The sequence below is a fragment of the Lagopus leucura genome, unplaced genomic scaffold (genome assembly GCF_019238085.1).
Source record: "Lagopus leucura isolate 7727_CA_CO unplaced genomic scaffold, USGS_WTPT01 Super-Scaffold_100014, whole genome shotgun sequence".
Classification (NCBI taxonomy): Eukaryota; Metazoa; Chordata; class Aves; order Galliformes; family Phasianidae; genus Lagopus; species Lagopus leucura.
Genome location: NW_024962268.1, coordinates 50,625 through 64,542, shown reverse-complemented (window position 1 = coordinate 64,542; position 13,918 = coordinate 50,625). Strand labels below are relative to the sequence as shown.

Below are 13,918 nucleotides of genomic sequence, written 5' to 3'. Positions count from 1 at the left end.
AAAAAAAAAAAAAAAAAAAAAAAAAAAACCAACAAAAACAAACAAAAAACTGATAAACAAAAAAGAGGTGTGTTGTGTCAGGTTGGGCTTTCTACTGTACTGTTTCTCTCTGCTTACACTATGCAGTATATTAAAAAGAAGCAGATTAACTAATTCAAGTTGCTCTAGCAAAGACAGAACTCTTTTGTCCATAGCAGAAAAGTGTAAATTAAGGAAATATACTAAAGCAAAGGAATTACTATCTCGTAGTTTTCTGACAAGTGTAGATGTAGAATTTGAATCTTTAAACAAAGGAAGCTTTGAAAGGAGTGAACTTCTGGTCAGTTTGCAGTCTACAGAGCTCCAAAGTTGATTAAGCTAATAAAGTAAGTGAAATATGCCTTTATATTTGAGGAAATAACACCACTACTAATACCTACAAATGATTTCTTGTTTCTGATTTCCCAATACCATTTATGGAAAAATGCTACCATTTAATTACAGGAATATTTTTTTGTGTTCTATTTACATCTTTACAAAATTTAAGAACAATGTTTCATAATATACCTCATGAACCGGCAATGTTGAGGTTACTCACAAACACTATTTTGTACTATTGCAAATCTATTTCTTTTACAGAAGACAAATTTAATGGAATGCCTGCTTTTTTTTCTGCTATTTTACTGTCTAACTCTTGTTTCAAGTATTGTCCATTCCACAAGAACCTGATAGCATGTCAGAAGATTAAATGTGACTCATGATGACAATTTCCATGAATTTTAAATAATCCAGCCCTAATTATTTTCACAATATATTTCAAAGTAGCCATTTCTCATTTCTTTAATGCTTTCGGAATAACAACCAACCTGGCCCTGCATAATATGAACTAACTTTTTAGATCATATCTCTGATATTTCAATACTTCAGTGTCTTCATGAATTTCTGAATAATGATATTTCTGAATGTCGCTTTCTCTCTTTAGTACTGCTAAGTAGCCTTTCCAGCTATTTAGTTTGAATTATGACAGTCAGAACCATTCCACTGCCTTTCCAGTAAGAGAATAAGTAGAATGCTCAGTCCTATTTACTGCTGTAGCAGGAGAGAAAGACTGAGGAATTTATAATATTAGGATAGTAAATACTGTAATTAACCTCACATATTTAGTGAGTCACCAAGTTGGTTGAAAAGTTATGAAATAGCTAAATTATATTTCTATTATAGCCTCATTGTCTCAAGAGAATTAAGGACTAATCAAGACAAGGAGCCAGGGACCACTATAACAGCAGAAGTCAATAGGGAGACTAAAGGAAAATGCTTCAAATGAAATGAAAAGTTATCCTCCAGAAAGGCGACAAGGTGGGCTGCCCAGCTGAAGTGCCTGTAAGTTAATGCATGCAGCTTGGGAAACAGACAGGAGGAACTGTAGGCCATTGTGCTAATTGAAATCTCCCAATGTTGCTGTCACTGAGACCTGGTGGGATGATTCCCGTAACTGTAGAGTGGCTGTTGATGGGTACAAGCTGTTCAGAAGGGCGGGTCAGGAAGGAGGAGTAGCTGTTACGTCTACATAGAGAAAGAAATAGAATTTGAAGAGCCCTCAAGAGTGGCCACAAAAAAGTTAAAAGCTTATGAGTGAGAGTTAAAAACCAAGGCAATGAAAGCTTGTGGGTAGTAGAGACTACAGGCCACCTGATCAAGTGGAACCTGCTGGTGAAGCCTTCTTTCTCCAGCTACAGCAGGCATTGAGTTTGCAGGCTCTTGTCCTTCTGGGGGACTTCAAACACCTTGACATCTGCTGGAAAAGTACCACAGTGAGTTACAGGCAATCTAGGAGGATCTTAGAATGCACTAAGGATATTTTAATGAGCCAAGCAATAGACAACCCCACTAGTGGGATGTGTAAATGAACCTGCTGCTCACCAACTCAACTGAACTTCTTGTTTACATCAAGAGTGGAGATTGCCTGGGTTGTAGCGATTGTGCAATGATCACTCCTTATTTGAAATTATGCTCCTGAGGGAAACGGAACAGGCAAAGAGTAAAATCAGGATGCTAAATCTTAAGAAAGCCAACTTCTGTCCCTTCAGGGAGTTAGTCAACAAAGCCACTTGGAAAACTGTTCTCAAGGACAGGAGAGCAGAGCAGAGCTGGCAGATCTTTAAAGAAACTCTGTAGTGCACAATAGCTCTCCATCACAGGTGTAGGAGGTCAGGAAAGGCATGGCTGAAGTGGTCAAACTGGAGTGCAAGAAGAAAATGCATAGGCAGTGAAAGCATGGACAGGTACCCCTGGAGGACTACAGGGATGTTTCTAGGCTGTGTAGGGATGGTGTCAGGAAAGCCCAACTAGAACTGGACTTGGCAAGTCCAGTTCAGTCCATTCAGAGGGACCTCGACAGGCTGGAAAGCTGGGCTCAGGTGAACCTAATGAGGCTCAACACGGCAAAGTGCAAGGTTTTGCATTTGGGCCGGAAGAACCCCAGGCACCTGTACAGGCTGGGAGGAGTGGTCCTTGAGAGCAGCTCGGCAGAGAAGGACCTGGGGGTCCTGATGGATGAGGGACTTAACATGAGCCAGCAGTGCGCTCTGGCAGCTCGAAAGGCAAATGGGATCCTGGGCTCCATCAGGAGAGGAGTGGTCAGCAGGGACAGGGAGGTGATTGTCCCTCTCTACTCAGCTCTTGTGAGGCCCCATCTGGAGTACTGTGTCCAGGTGTGGAGCCCTCAGTACAAGAAAGACACAGAGATTTTGAAAAGGGTCCAGAGGAGGGCAACTAAGATGATCAGGGGGCTGGAGCACCTCCCCTATGAGGACAGGCTGAGGGAGTTGGGCTTGTTCAGCCTGGAGAAGAGAAGGCTGAGGGGTGACCTCATTGCAGCCTATCAATACCTGGAGGGAACCTACACCCAGGAGGGGAGTAAACTCTTCAAAAGGGCTGACAATAGCAGGACTAGGGGAAATGGTTTTAAGTTGAAGGAGGGAAGATTTAGGTTGGATGTTAGGGGCAAGTTCTTTACAAGGAGAGTGGTTAAGCCCTGGAATGGGCGGCCCAGGGAGGTTGTGGATGCCCCGTCCTTGGACGTGTTCAAGGCCAGGTTGGACGGGGTCCTGGGCAACCTGATCTAAATGTGTATGTTTGGTGGCCCTGCTAGGCAGGGGGGTTGGAACTACATGATCCTTGAGGTCCCTTCCAACCCGGGTGATTCTGTGATTCTGTGATTGGCAAGAGGAGTGAAGAAGAACATGAAAGAGTTCTGCAGGTACAGCAAACAGAAAAGGAAAATCTGAGAAGTCATACCTGGCAACTGTGGACTAGGGGAAAGCTGAGTTACTCAACAACTTCTTTGCTTAGTCTTCCCTCTGTAAGTGAAGATCATGTTCACAACTGCCTTAGGAACTATACTGAGGTAAATGGAGACTTTTTGGTTATCATAGTGCTTTACAGTTTTGTGGGAACACTGATTCTGTAGAAGTGTAGTCACTTGATAGCTAGTCTTCTGTGATTTAATTTTCCTTTTCCTGGTTGAATGAAATAGCCTCAAAATAAACATATTTGGTTTGACTAGTGTTGTGGTGACTCCTTTGTAGGTCTGCAGTGGAGGGTCTTGTCAATGTAATCATTGGCCTGAACTCAGGTTCCTGTGGAAAAGAAAATGGAGGTTTCATTACTTTGCTAGGAAGGTTTGTAGAGACCTTGCTACCTGCTGTGAATAGTGGGGGGCGGGGTGTGCCACAGTAGAGAAGCTGGTTATTCCCCTCTGGCAAGTACTTCATCTACTTCATTCCTTAAAGTCCATCATAGAGATTTACTGTCCACCTGAACTTTCCTTACTTTGTAGTCAGATTACATTGTGTCATTTGCATGAAGGAATTTACAGCTGCTGCACCCAAAGCAGGTTAATCAGCAAGAAGACCCAGTGGAGTCTCACCACAGCTGAGGAATGAGCATACCTTCCTCCAATACTTTCCTACAAAATACTTTTCAGTAGATCAAAGTCTCATTTTGGAACTGTATTCTTCTAGAAGGTTTTCTGAGAGGACTTTTCCTTACATGTATTTCTAATTAAGCTGATAGCCTTGGCAACAGCAATATTTGGAGAGTGAAGATTTGTTGCCATGCTATTAAGACTCAGCTACTCTGAAATATACCTCAGTAGTTGCCTTTACTTTTCTAAGAATATTTTTTTGTCAGTCAACATCACTATGTTTATTAGAGTGTTAGTTGTAAAGTAAAATGTGAAACAGCAAACTGCATAAAATTATAAAAAGTTAAAAGTAATCAAAAGAGAGCTGAATCAATAGATTTATGGTAATATTCTCCATTTTGAAATTATGGTGTTTGCACTGTGTACTCTCTTGTAGGTAAGAAATAGCTGGTAATATTATAGAAACTCTATAGAGCAGAAACAAAATGCATGTTACAAAATATTTGTGAAGGATTCAGACTGCAAATATATTGCCTGCATGGACTACAACTTGATGTACTTATATTGAATTTTTTGTACTGTGTATGAAATCAAATCAGTGAACTTTCTTTGCAAGCTTTGCTGTCATGAGTCATCAGCAATAAAGATAACCCAATTAAGACACAGCAGTGTGGTATAATTAATTGTATTTTTGTTTGTCCTTTGAACAGCAAAACTGAAAATATTAAAAGGTTAATCATTTTGTTGATAACATAATCCATGTTGCTTCAGAACAATTAAGTAATATAAGAATCACCCCATTATACTTGTCTGCATTTTTTTTTTTTTCAATGCCGTTATCAGAGTTAAATACCCATAATTCCTCCACTACCTTATCAGTACTGGGCAGAATCACCAACTCTGCTAAAATGAGTTCCTACATGCCAGAATTACATCAAAACAGAAAAGAGTAGAACTGTGTCTTTGTTATGAAACGACCAGCATGGTTTCACCGAGGACAAGTCCTGCCTGACCAACCTAGCAGTCTTCTGTGGTGGTGTAACTGTATCAGTTGACAACAGGAGAGCCACTGATGTAATCTCTTTGGATTTCAACTAAGGCTTTTGGTATAGTCCCCCATAACATCCTTCTCTCTGCATCCAGATATGGACTCAGTAAAGGAGAGACGTGGTCCTGTTGTAGTGTGTCCAGAGAAGGGCCACAAAAATGATCTAAGGGATGGAACACCTCTTGTACAAGAACAGGCTGAGAGAGTTGGGACAGTTCAGCCTGGAAAAGAGAAGGCTTCAGGGAGGTTTGATAGTGGCCTTTCCTTCTCTAGAGGGGAGCATTAAGGAAGAAGTGGTCAGGGTTATGGTTATGGTAGGTATGCTATGGTAGGACACAGAGATTTTTTTTTTTAATTTTTTAATTTTTTTTTTTTAAAGGGTGATTTAAATTGAACATAAGGGGAAAAAAAATTGCAAGAAGGATAATGAAGCTCTGGAATAAGTTTTTGAGAGAGGTGGTGAATGCCCCATCCTTGGATACTTGGAGATTCAATATCAGGCTGTACAGGACTTTAAACTACTAAATCTAGCTATGGATGTCCCTGTTCATTGTAGGGGAGTTGGTTTACATGACTTTTGAAAGTCTCTTCCATCTCAAATGATTCTATGGTTTTATGACTCTATATTTTTCAGAGAGGAGCATGGTGTTATTCAGAGTAGGTCATTTACAAAATGACTAGTTGTTCTCCAGTAATACATACTGAATTTGTTTTTCTTATCTTCTTATGGTTCATTCCTAAGGAACCTTCCCATAATAAACATAGTAGTAAAGATTGCTTGCATTTTCTGTGGAGTCAGCCCGGGTTGGTGGAGTGATAACTCCCTGCCAATTAACATTATGCAACCCTATGTCACAGTTGTCATCAATGAATGCAAATAACATTTTAGAGAATTTTAGGGAATCCTGTTGATTACTAGGTATGTCTTTGTATGAGCATCACTTATTTCTTTCTAAGTTGCAAGTTGTTTGACCTGTTAGAGAAAGTAAATCCAAAAAGTGTTGTGTTGACTTGCTCTCTGAGGTATAATTTTGTTGTGAAGATTATGTAACCCACAATGAAAATTATATAAAGCAGTTAACTGTAGTCACTTTATACTGCAAGTCCTGGTCAGTTTTAATTACTTCAGTGGTTCTGAGCTTCTGGATGCAAGATATGACTTGCATCAACCCCACATTTTTATGCAGGAATACCCTCAGGATATAACTATCACTGTCTGTAATGCAGAAAAAAACTGTAAATAGTCTCTACATTTGGTTGCTCAGGTGGCTCCTGAGAGGACAGCACATTCTGACAAGTTTACTGTAACTGTAATAAAATCTGTAACATTCCCTATGTGTGCTAGTACAAATGAGCGAAGAGACGATTAATTTTTTTTTTTATTAAATCACAGAATCACAGAATGGCCCAGGTTGGAAGGGACCTCAAGGATCATGAATCTCCAACCCCCCCGCTACAGACAGGACCACCAACCTCCCCATTTAATACTAAACCAGGTTGCCCAGGGTCCCTTCCAACCTGGCCTTGAATACATCCGGAGATGGTATATTTCTTTTATTATTCATTTCCAAATCTGTGTAAAGAGTTGCAGCATGCTACTTAAAGAGAAACATTGTACTTCTGTAGTTGTTCCAGTGCAAATAATACGTATTTTTCCTTACAGAAAGTTTCAGAAGCAACAGCAGTATGGAAAAAGACATACTTTGGTGGTAATAAATGGCTTTTCACCTGGTGTCCAAATTCACAGTTAGATTGCAGATAAGCAGAACGTATGACTTACTGATCTTCCAAGATACTTTTTACCAGATTATCACTCACTGACTGATGGTCAGCCAGTCCCCAGGCGTAGGCAGCCTCTGCAGCCAGCTACGCATTTCATTGTTCGCCATGACACCACCATGGTGCAGAATATTGCTTTGGTCAGTTTAGGTCAGCTGTCCTGGTTCGGCCTCCTTCCAGCAACTTGTACACATCCAGCCCCCTACTGGTAGGAGGGTGTAAGAAGCTGAAAAGTCCTTCGCTATGTTTAAGTAAAGGTTGCTCTGCAGTAACTAAAAGATTGTGTGTTATCAGTATTGTTCTCATCCTATGTCCAAAATGCAGCATCATACCAGCTGCTAGGAAGGGAATTGACTGTCGCAGTTGAAAACAGGACACTGAGTATCACAACAGGAAAATGATGTACTGTGCTTTAGAAATAAAAAGTAAATTATTCCATAAATGTAAAAGAGAAAAACAGAAAGAAAGGAAAAATCTTAACAAAGAGTAGAGATGTTGCCTGCTGCAGGGTGTTTTGTGGTTGTTAGAACTGATTACATGTATAAGAATTATCTTCACAAACAGTGGACTATGACATTCTACCAGACTTTCATTGTGACTTGCTCAGGGCTGCTATAATTGAAATACATTTCTGCTGGCTCAAACTTTTTTTGTGTGTGTTATAGTTCCTAGGGAAAAAATTCGAGTGACTTGATTACTGAGATGAAGATCAGAAAGCTCTATACTCATCTGATTCCAGAATGTAAACAAATCTACTTCCTGACCCATCTCTTGTTACTATCACCAAAAAAAGTTTCTTCCTTTATTCTCATGCTAAATGGGAATAACAGATGACAGATGTCAGTTCCACTTAAAGGGTTAGCTACATTTTACAATACTTTGTCATCCTACACAAGTTAGCATGAATATCATTGCTGCTGCATCTAATAAAATAGCAGCATTAAAAATGAAGTGAGAGCAATAATGCAATTTGGATTTATTATTATTATTATTATTATTGTTGTTATTATTATTATTATTATTATTTTTAGGAAGTCTGTTCTGTGTTACTGCCACTAGGTAAATAATACCCTGTCCAAAAATATACAAATACAGATACAAATATAAGCAAAAGAGCTTCAAAAAATCCTGCAATAATTTTGAGAGGGTGTGAAATGGTAATGGTTTCATTGTGAAATCCAAAGAAGTAGAAAAGAGGACTCTGAAGAATGAGAATGAGGGTAAAACTTTCTGTCTTTTAGTAATCCTGATAAATGATCAAACTTTCCAGCTAGTGAAACATAATTGTTGCTACTTGTAAGGAAGGAATCATAATTAGAAAATGATCTGGTCACACTTGCTCAGAGTAATACTCCCAACTGAAAGAAAGGAACAGAACATGCTGCCTCTTTAAATTTTCTTTCGAAGTGCAGTAGATCACAAATAATTTCCTTCTTTGATCCTGCTCAGAAACATGCAGGATCTCCCCCGAAGACACACACAATTTAGTTATCTGTGTTATTACTGGAACACCTTCTATATATATATGTATATAGATATACAGATATATATGTATATATATCTGCTCAGGGCTGGTGATGTTCCTGTCTTCAGAGAAACACTTCTGTTGAGGGCATAGTTCTGACTCCTTTTGGCTAGATTTTCCTGTTTCTGTCATGAACAATGTATTGTGGTTGTCCATCTTTGTTACTCTTTGAGGAATATGTCTAGCTTCAGGGGTCTTTATGTGTCATCATCTTGGCAGGATCAGAGCAGGAGTGGAGGAGTCTGGCGTTAGAATGAGGCTGGTACAGTTATGTCTGTGATCTTGTTATGGGGCATGGAAATCTTGTTTACAGATATGCAAAAGGAAAATCTCTTGCATGCTTCAGAAATACAGTAACATCTGTGCAGCAGCCTTTTAAGGCAGTATCTTGTATGTAAGGAGGAATGCTCTATACCCTATTATAAAATGGAATTGCACAACTTTTAGCAATTATATTGTCTAGTATTGCTGCAATTTAAGCATATGCCTGCCAATCATATGAACAGTCTGAAGGCACAAAGAATGCTTATATGCTTATGTTCAGCTATTTACATTGGTATTTGCAGGATGAAAACCTTAGCAACTTCAATACGTGTGATCATTTACAAGCTGACTAATCTTACTTGGGCCTATCTCAAAGTTGACTAGTTGTTTTCAATACAGTGAACACAGTTTAGCCTCTAGGTGTAGAGATCATTGTGTCTTATCTGACAAAGGGCATTTAAGTAATATTACAAACATCTTCAAGACTATTAAGATGTTGCAAGGAGTTTAAATTGTCTGTGTTTTCTGACACAGATAAAACCTACATCAGAGATCTTAATAGTTGTTTAGAGCAGCATCTTTGCTTGGAAAGGCTAACATTTTTGTTTTCTTTCTCCTTATTAACATTAGAGAGTTGATAGGAGTTTGTAATCTTCCTCTATTTTCCTTCAACTTGTTTCTGCAAGTGCAAGTGCAGAGAAAAAACGGCTCATAGTCTTTTTTCTGCTATCGGAGGCAAATTCTGTGAAAGTAGTTTACTTTTTTTTTTGTCAACTAACCTACAGACAGCAGAAAAAAGGAAAAAATCTTTAAGGAGGAATTTTTCAAAAATTCCCACTTTCCAGGTTAAAATGTTAATTATTTTCTTCTCTGATAGATTTTTTGATATGGGATCCCTGTCTATTTTCTCTAGTACTAATAATGCAGACCGGGTTATCTACGGATTTGCCTAGATCTATTTCTGGCAAATGATCCTATAAGACTATTTACTCTATGCCAGCTTCTAGTGTAATGTCTAATTTAAATGCCTCGTTTAGCATTAAAATAAAACCAAGGGAAGAGGTTTGTTTGGCTTAGGCACTAGCAGTGTTACTAGGGCTCTGCAAGTTTACATGAGTCAATGAGGCTGGTGAAGGTAGGTTGAAAGTACTTGAGCTTTTGTGCTGCAAAATACACATCATTGATGTCATTAAAATAAAAAGGGACTGTAAACAATTACATTAACTTCAGTGAAACTGTTAATAACTTTGTTAAAGTTATTATATGAATAAAATCTTTCAGCACTCAGTGAGTAGTGAAAGCTTGTAAGTGACTTTTTTACTCGCTGAATCATCATGTTAGAAATTGGGTCTCTTAATATTCAGTTTACCCAGGACTATAGCATTTCAAAGTTCATATGTGATACTGATGTTTCCTTAAAAAAAAGACCTCTTAGCCTCACCTCTGTGTTGAGAAGATCATGAAGCAGATCCTCCTGGAAGTTATACTAAGGAACATGGAAAGAAGAAGGTGATGCAGGATAACTTGGCTTCACCAAGGGCAGGTCCTGCCTGTCTAACCTATAGCTTTTTTATGATGGTTTAACTTCGTCAGTGTACAAAGGAAGAGCCACTGATGTCGTATATCTGGTCTTTGATACAGCTCCCTGTAATGTCTTTCTCTCTAAATTGGAAATATATTAATCCGCAGATTACACCAAGCTGTGTGGTACAGTTGACATGCCTCAGGGTTGAGAAGCCATCCAGGGAGACCTAGACAGTCTCAAGCAGTGCACCCAGGTGAACCTCATGAGGTTCAACAAAGACAAGAGCAAGGTCTTGCACATAGGCTGTGGCAACCAGTTCTATCAGTACAAGTTAGGGGACAAAAGGTTGGAGCAAAGCCCTGTCAAAAAAGACTTTAGGCTACTGATGGATGACAGGCTGGACATGAGCCAGCAATGTGCCCTCACAGCCCAGAATGCCAACTGTATACTGGGCTACATCAAAAGAAGTACAGTCAGCAGGTCAAGAGTAGTGATCCTGCCTCTCTACTCTGTGCTGGTAAGACCTCACCTGAAGTACTGTGTACTCAGTACAGGAGAAACTTGGAGCTGTGGAGCACATTCAGAGGAGGATCGCAAAAATGACCCAAGAATGAAACATCTCCCCTGTGAGAACAGATTGAGAGAGCTGGAGCTGGTTAGCTTGGAGAAGGCTCTGGGGAGACCTGATAGTGGCCTTTGAGTGTCCAGTGGAAGGGGACAAACTCTTTAGCTGTGTCTCTTATGATAGGACAAGGGAAATGGTTTCAAACTAAGTGAGGGAGGGTTTAGATTGGATATAAGGAAAGACAATACATTAAGGGTGATGAGACACTGGAACAGGTAGCTCAGAGATATGATGGATGCTTCATCCTTGAAGACATTCAAAGTCATGCTGAACAGGGCTCTGAGCAACCTGATCTGTGTAGATGTCCCTGTTCACTGCAGGGGAGTTGGACTAGATAACATTTAAAGGTTCCTTCCAGCTCAAATTATTCAGTGATTCTATGATTCTACTGATTGTAGTAATAGTTTGGTATTTCATAGATTGGTCGTGCAGACAAATGAGTGTAAAATATGCTTAATGGTATTTTCATTGATTAATTTCTTGGAAATAACTAAATCAATTTAGTCATTGTAGTCACACTTTTCTGATTATGTAGAGAGTCAATTACTGAAAGTGTTGCTGCTGAGTAGGTATATTTTCACCAATATTCAGTATATTTTATTCAGTATATTTTATCACTTCATTTCTTAAATGTGCAGTAAGAATGTATGTATAATACTATTTTTTAATGCTAGTTAAGGATTTTTGAGAACTGGAGAGAGCAGGTAGAGTGTCCGTGCTGAACTGAACTGAACTGATAATCAGAAGTGCAATCAAGGTTTTCCAAAGATGCATCTAAAAAGTCATCCAACTTCACAATTATATGTATTTATTATTGTTACTGTAATCAATATATAGCACAAAAAAGGAATGACCAAAAGAAATGTCTCCAGTTTGCTTTAGAAGTTTCACCACAGTTGTAAAAATATGTCTATTCCTACCCTTTTTTGTTTTCTTTTACATTTCTTTCCTTTTCCCCATGAGTCTCTTATAAATTACTGCTAAATTTTGTCATGTTTTATGTGTTTTTTAGGTATTGGAGTTGGCATGCTGGTACGAGAATATGGCAAGCTGTCTAACCTGGATAAATTCTACTTTTCCTTTCCTGGGGAGGTGCTGATGAGAATGCTCAAACTTATCATTCTGCCATTAATCATATCAAGTATGATCACAGGTATGATTGGAAATGGGCTGTTAGTATATGGTATTATCACTGTGGCTTAGCTTTTCTTTCTCAATTAAATTATCTTTAAAAATAATTCAGTGGAACTACATAATGAAAACTACAGATGTATACATTTAGATTAGGCTTCTTTATTAATAATGAAAGTGAATTTGGAAAGGTTATCACTATTATTTGATAATTAAGTTAATAAAAACTATGAAGTAATAAATTCCAGGTTTATAGATTCTTCCTGTTTTCAGGAATGGGTTAAATGGTTGCAGACTGTAAGCTCAAAACAGCATATTTTCAGGTACAGGGTTAACTGTTATAAGCTGTCTCATGTCATCATTTCATAAGGAGATGTGATCTCATACTTTATGGTCATAGAAAGAGTAGATTTCTCACCTTACTTTTTCTACTCTCTACAAACTTTCATGAAGGACCTTGCATGAGATCTGGCATTTACTGAATCCCTCTGTATGTCCATTAAATTCATTAAAAAAAAAAAAAAAAAAAAAATCTGTTTGATATGGATGGCTCAAAAATGTTTTGGGGAAATGCAAGAGAACAGAAATTTGCTCTCTTGGAAGTAGCAAGCAAGCTTTTGTCATAGTAAAATTTGCTAACAACTCATCCATTAGGAAATATTTCGAAAGATCTGAAGGAGCAAACTGAAAGTGAAGAGACAGAAGTGTATGTCAAATAAACTTTCAGGCAAAAAAGTAAAGAAAGTCAAACAAACGTATCTGTATTCTTCAAATCTTTACTTAGGGAGCAAAGGTTGTGACTATTTTCTTTTAGCTTACTGCAGTGACTCAGGACGTGTTTATCACTACCATGTTGTCTTTTGTCTCTCCAAGAACTGAATTTATTGCCAAAGCAAGATGCACACTTTCAAAAACTACTTATAAGATAAAAGAACCAGTGGAATGAAAAACTAAAGGAAGATTCAAGATGCGTCTTCATCTACACTTCGAAACAAGGCAGACAACACTAACAACAACACTAACCTCATTAGTGTTAACAGCACAGTCTGCTTTTGGCGGTGAACTTCTCAGGGAGTAAGAGAAAGTATTATCCTCAAAAGTAGCCTCACTATTATTGAATAAACACTGAATGTACAAGGATAGCACCTCACACTACATGCTGACTGCCCTTGGTGGGGCCAGAGGTCATCTGATTATGCCCATTTCTTCAGGATCAGCACGTTATGCAGGCAGGAGAGTGTATGTTTTCAGAGCTCTGTTAGGTGTGTATCTGATGATCACAGCTGTACACTTGTACCAGTGTACAAGTTCATATGCTTAGTGACAGCTGTTTAGTGCCCAAAACATATGAAGCTACTGCAGTAAATTAGTGACAGTAACAAAGTCTTCTCTGCACACATTTGTAGTTCATAAACTAAAGGGATGAAAGGTAGCTTACCAGGAGAGCAGCTTGAAGGTTACCAAGATATGTAGTTGCAGCAATCTGAAAGAGTGCACACAGATGCAATTGCAGCTGGCCATTTGGTGCATATTTCTAACTAGACCATGTAGCTGGGTCCTAGAGAGGCACCTAGAACGTTTTGATGCCTATAAAAGCAGGAATATATTTTGTGAATGTATGTTATGTCAAAATATAGGATTTTGGTGAGTAGTAACATTTTTTCAGAAGGTGTTACTGAAAATACAGTCTGTAGTTTTCTTTTTGAAAATTAGAATGTCTTTGTCTGTCAGTGTTAATCCTGAAAGGCGTCACCTTATACATATGCTTTTAGGACAGTGAATTGTCTACCAATCCATTTGTATATAGTGATGTAACTCATTTTGCACAGCAAAGGCATTTATTGTGGAAATTACTCCTTGATATTCCAGAAATTTCTGCAGTTTTTAGTATTAATAATTTGTTAGGGGGAATTCCTGTGTTAGTGAAAAAAGCTCTCACTGGTTCTCAGTTAGAGCAAGAGCACAGTCAGGCTCTTTCCAAACTGAAGACAAAATTCTCCCTCTTGTGGTTAAATGGAAGGCTGTACAGAATGTGATTTTCATTCACAAACTGTTCCTCAGAATGTAAAGGATGGAAAGCATTATTTAATATTTATTTTACATGTACAGTTTGAAAT

At 38.5% G+C, this 13,918-nt stretch overlaps 1 protein-coding gene across 1 annotated transcript in view; it reads left to right on the top strand.

Moving 5' to 3' along the window:
• The window catches only part of SLC1A1 (solute carrier family 1 member 1), a 54,799-nt gene that overhangs the window by 4,668 nt on the left and 36,213 nt on the right, over positions 1–13,918 (top strand). The window contains exon 2 of the mRNA XM_042875442.1: positions 11,683–11,823. Coding sequence (XP_042731376.1) covers positions 11,683–11,823 — 141 coding nt within the window. The remainder of the gene's footprint in view (positions 1–11,682; positions 11,824–13,918) is intronic.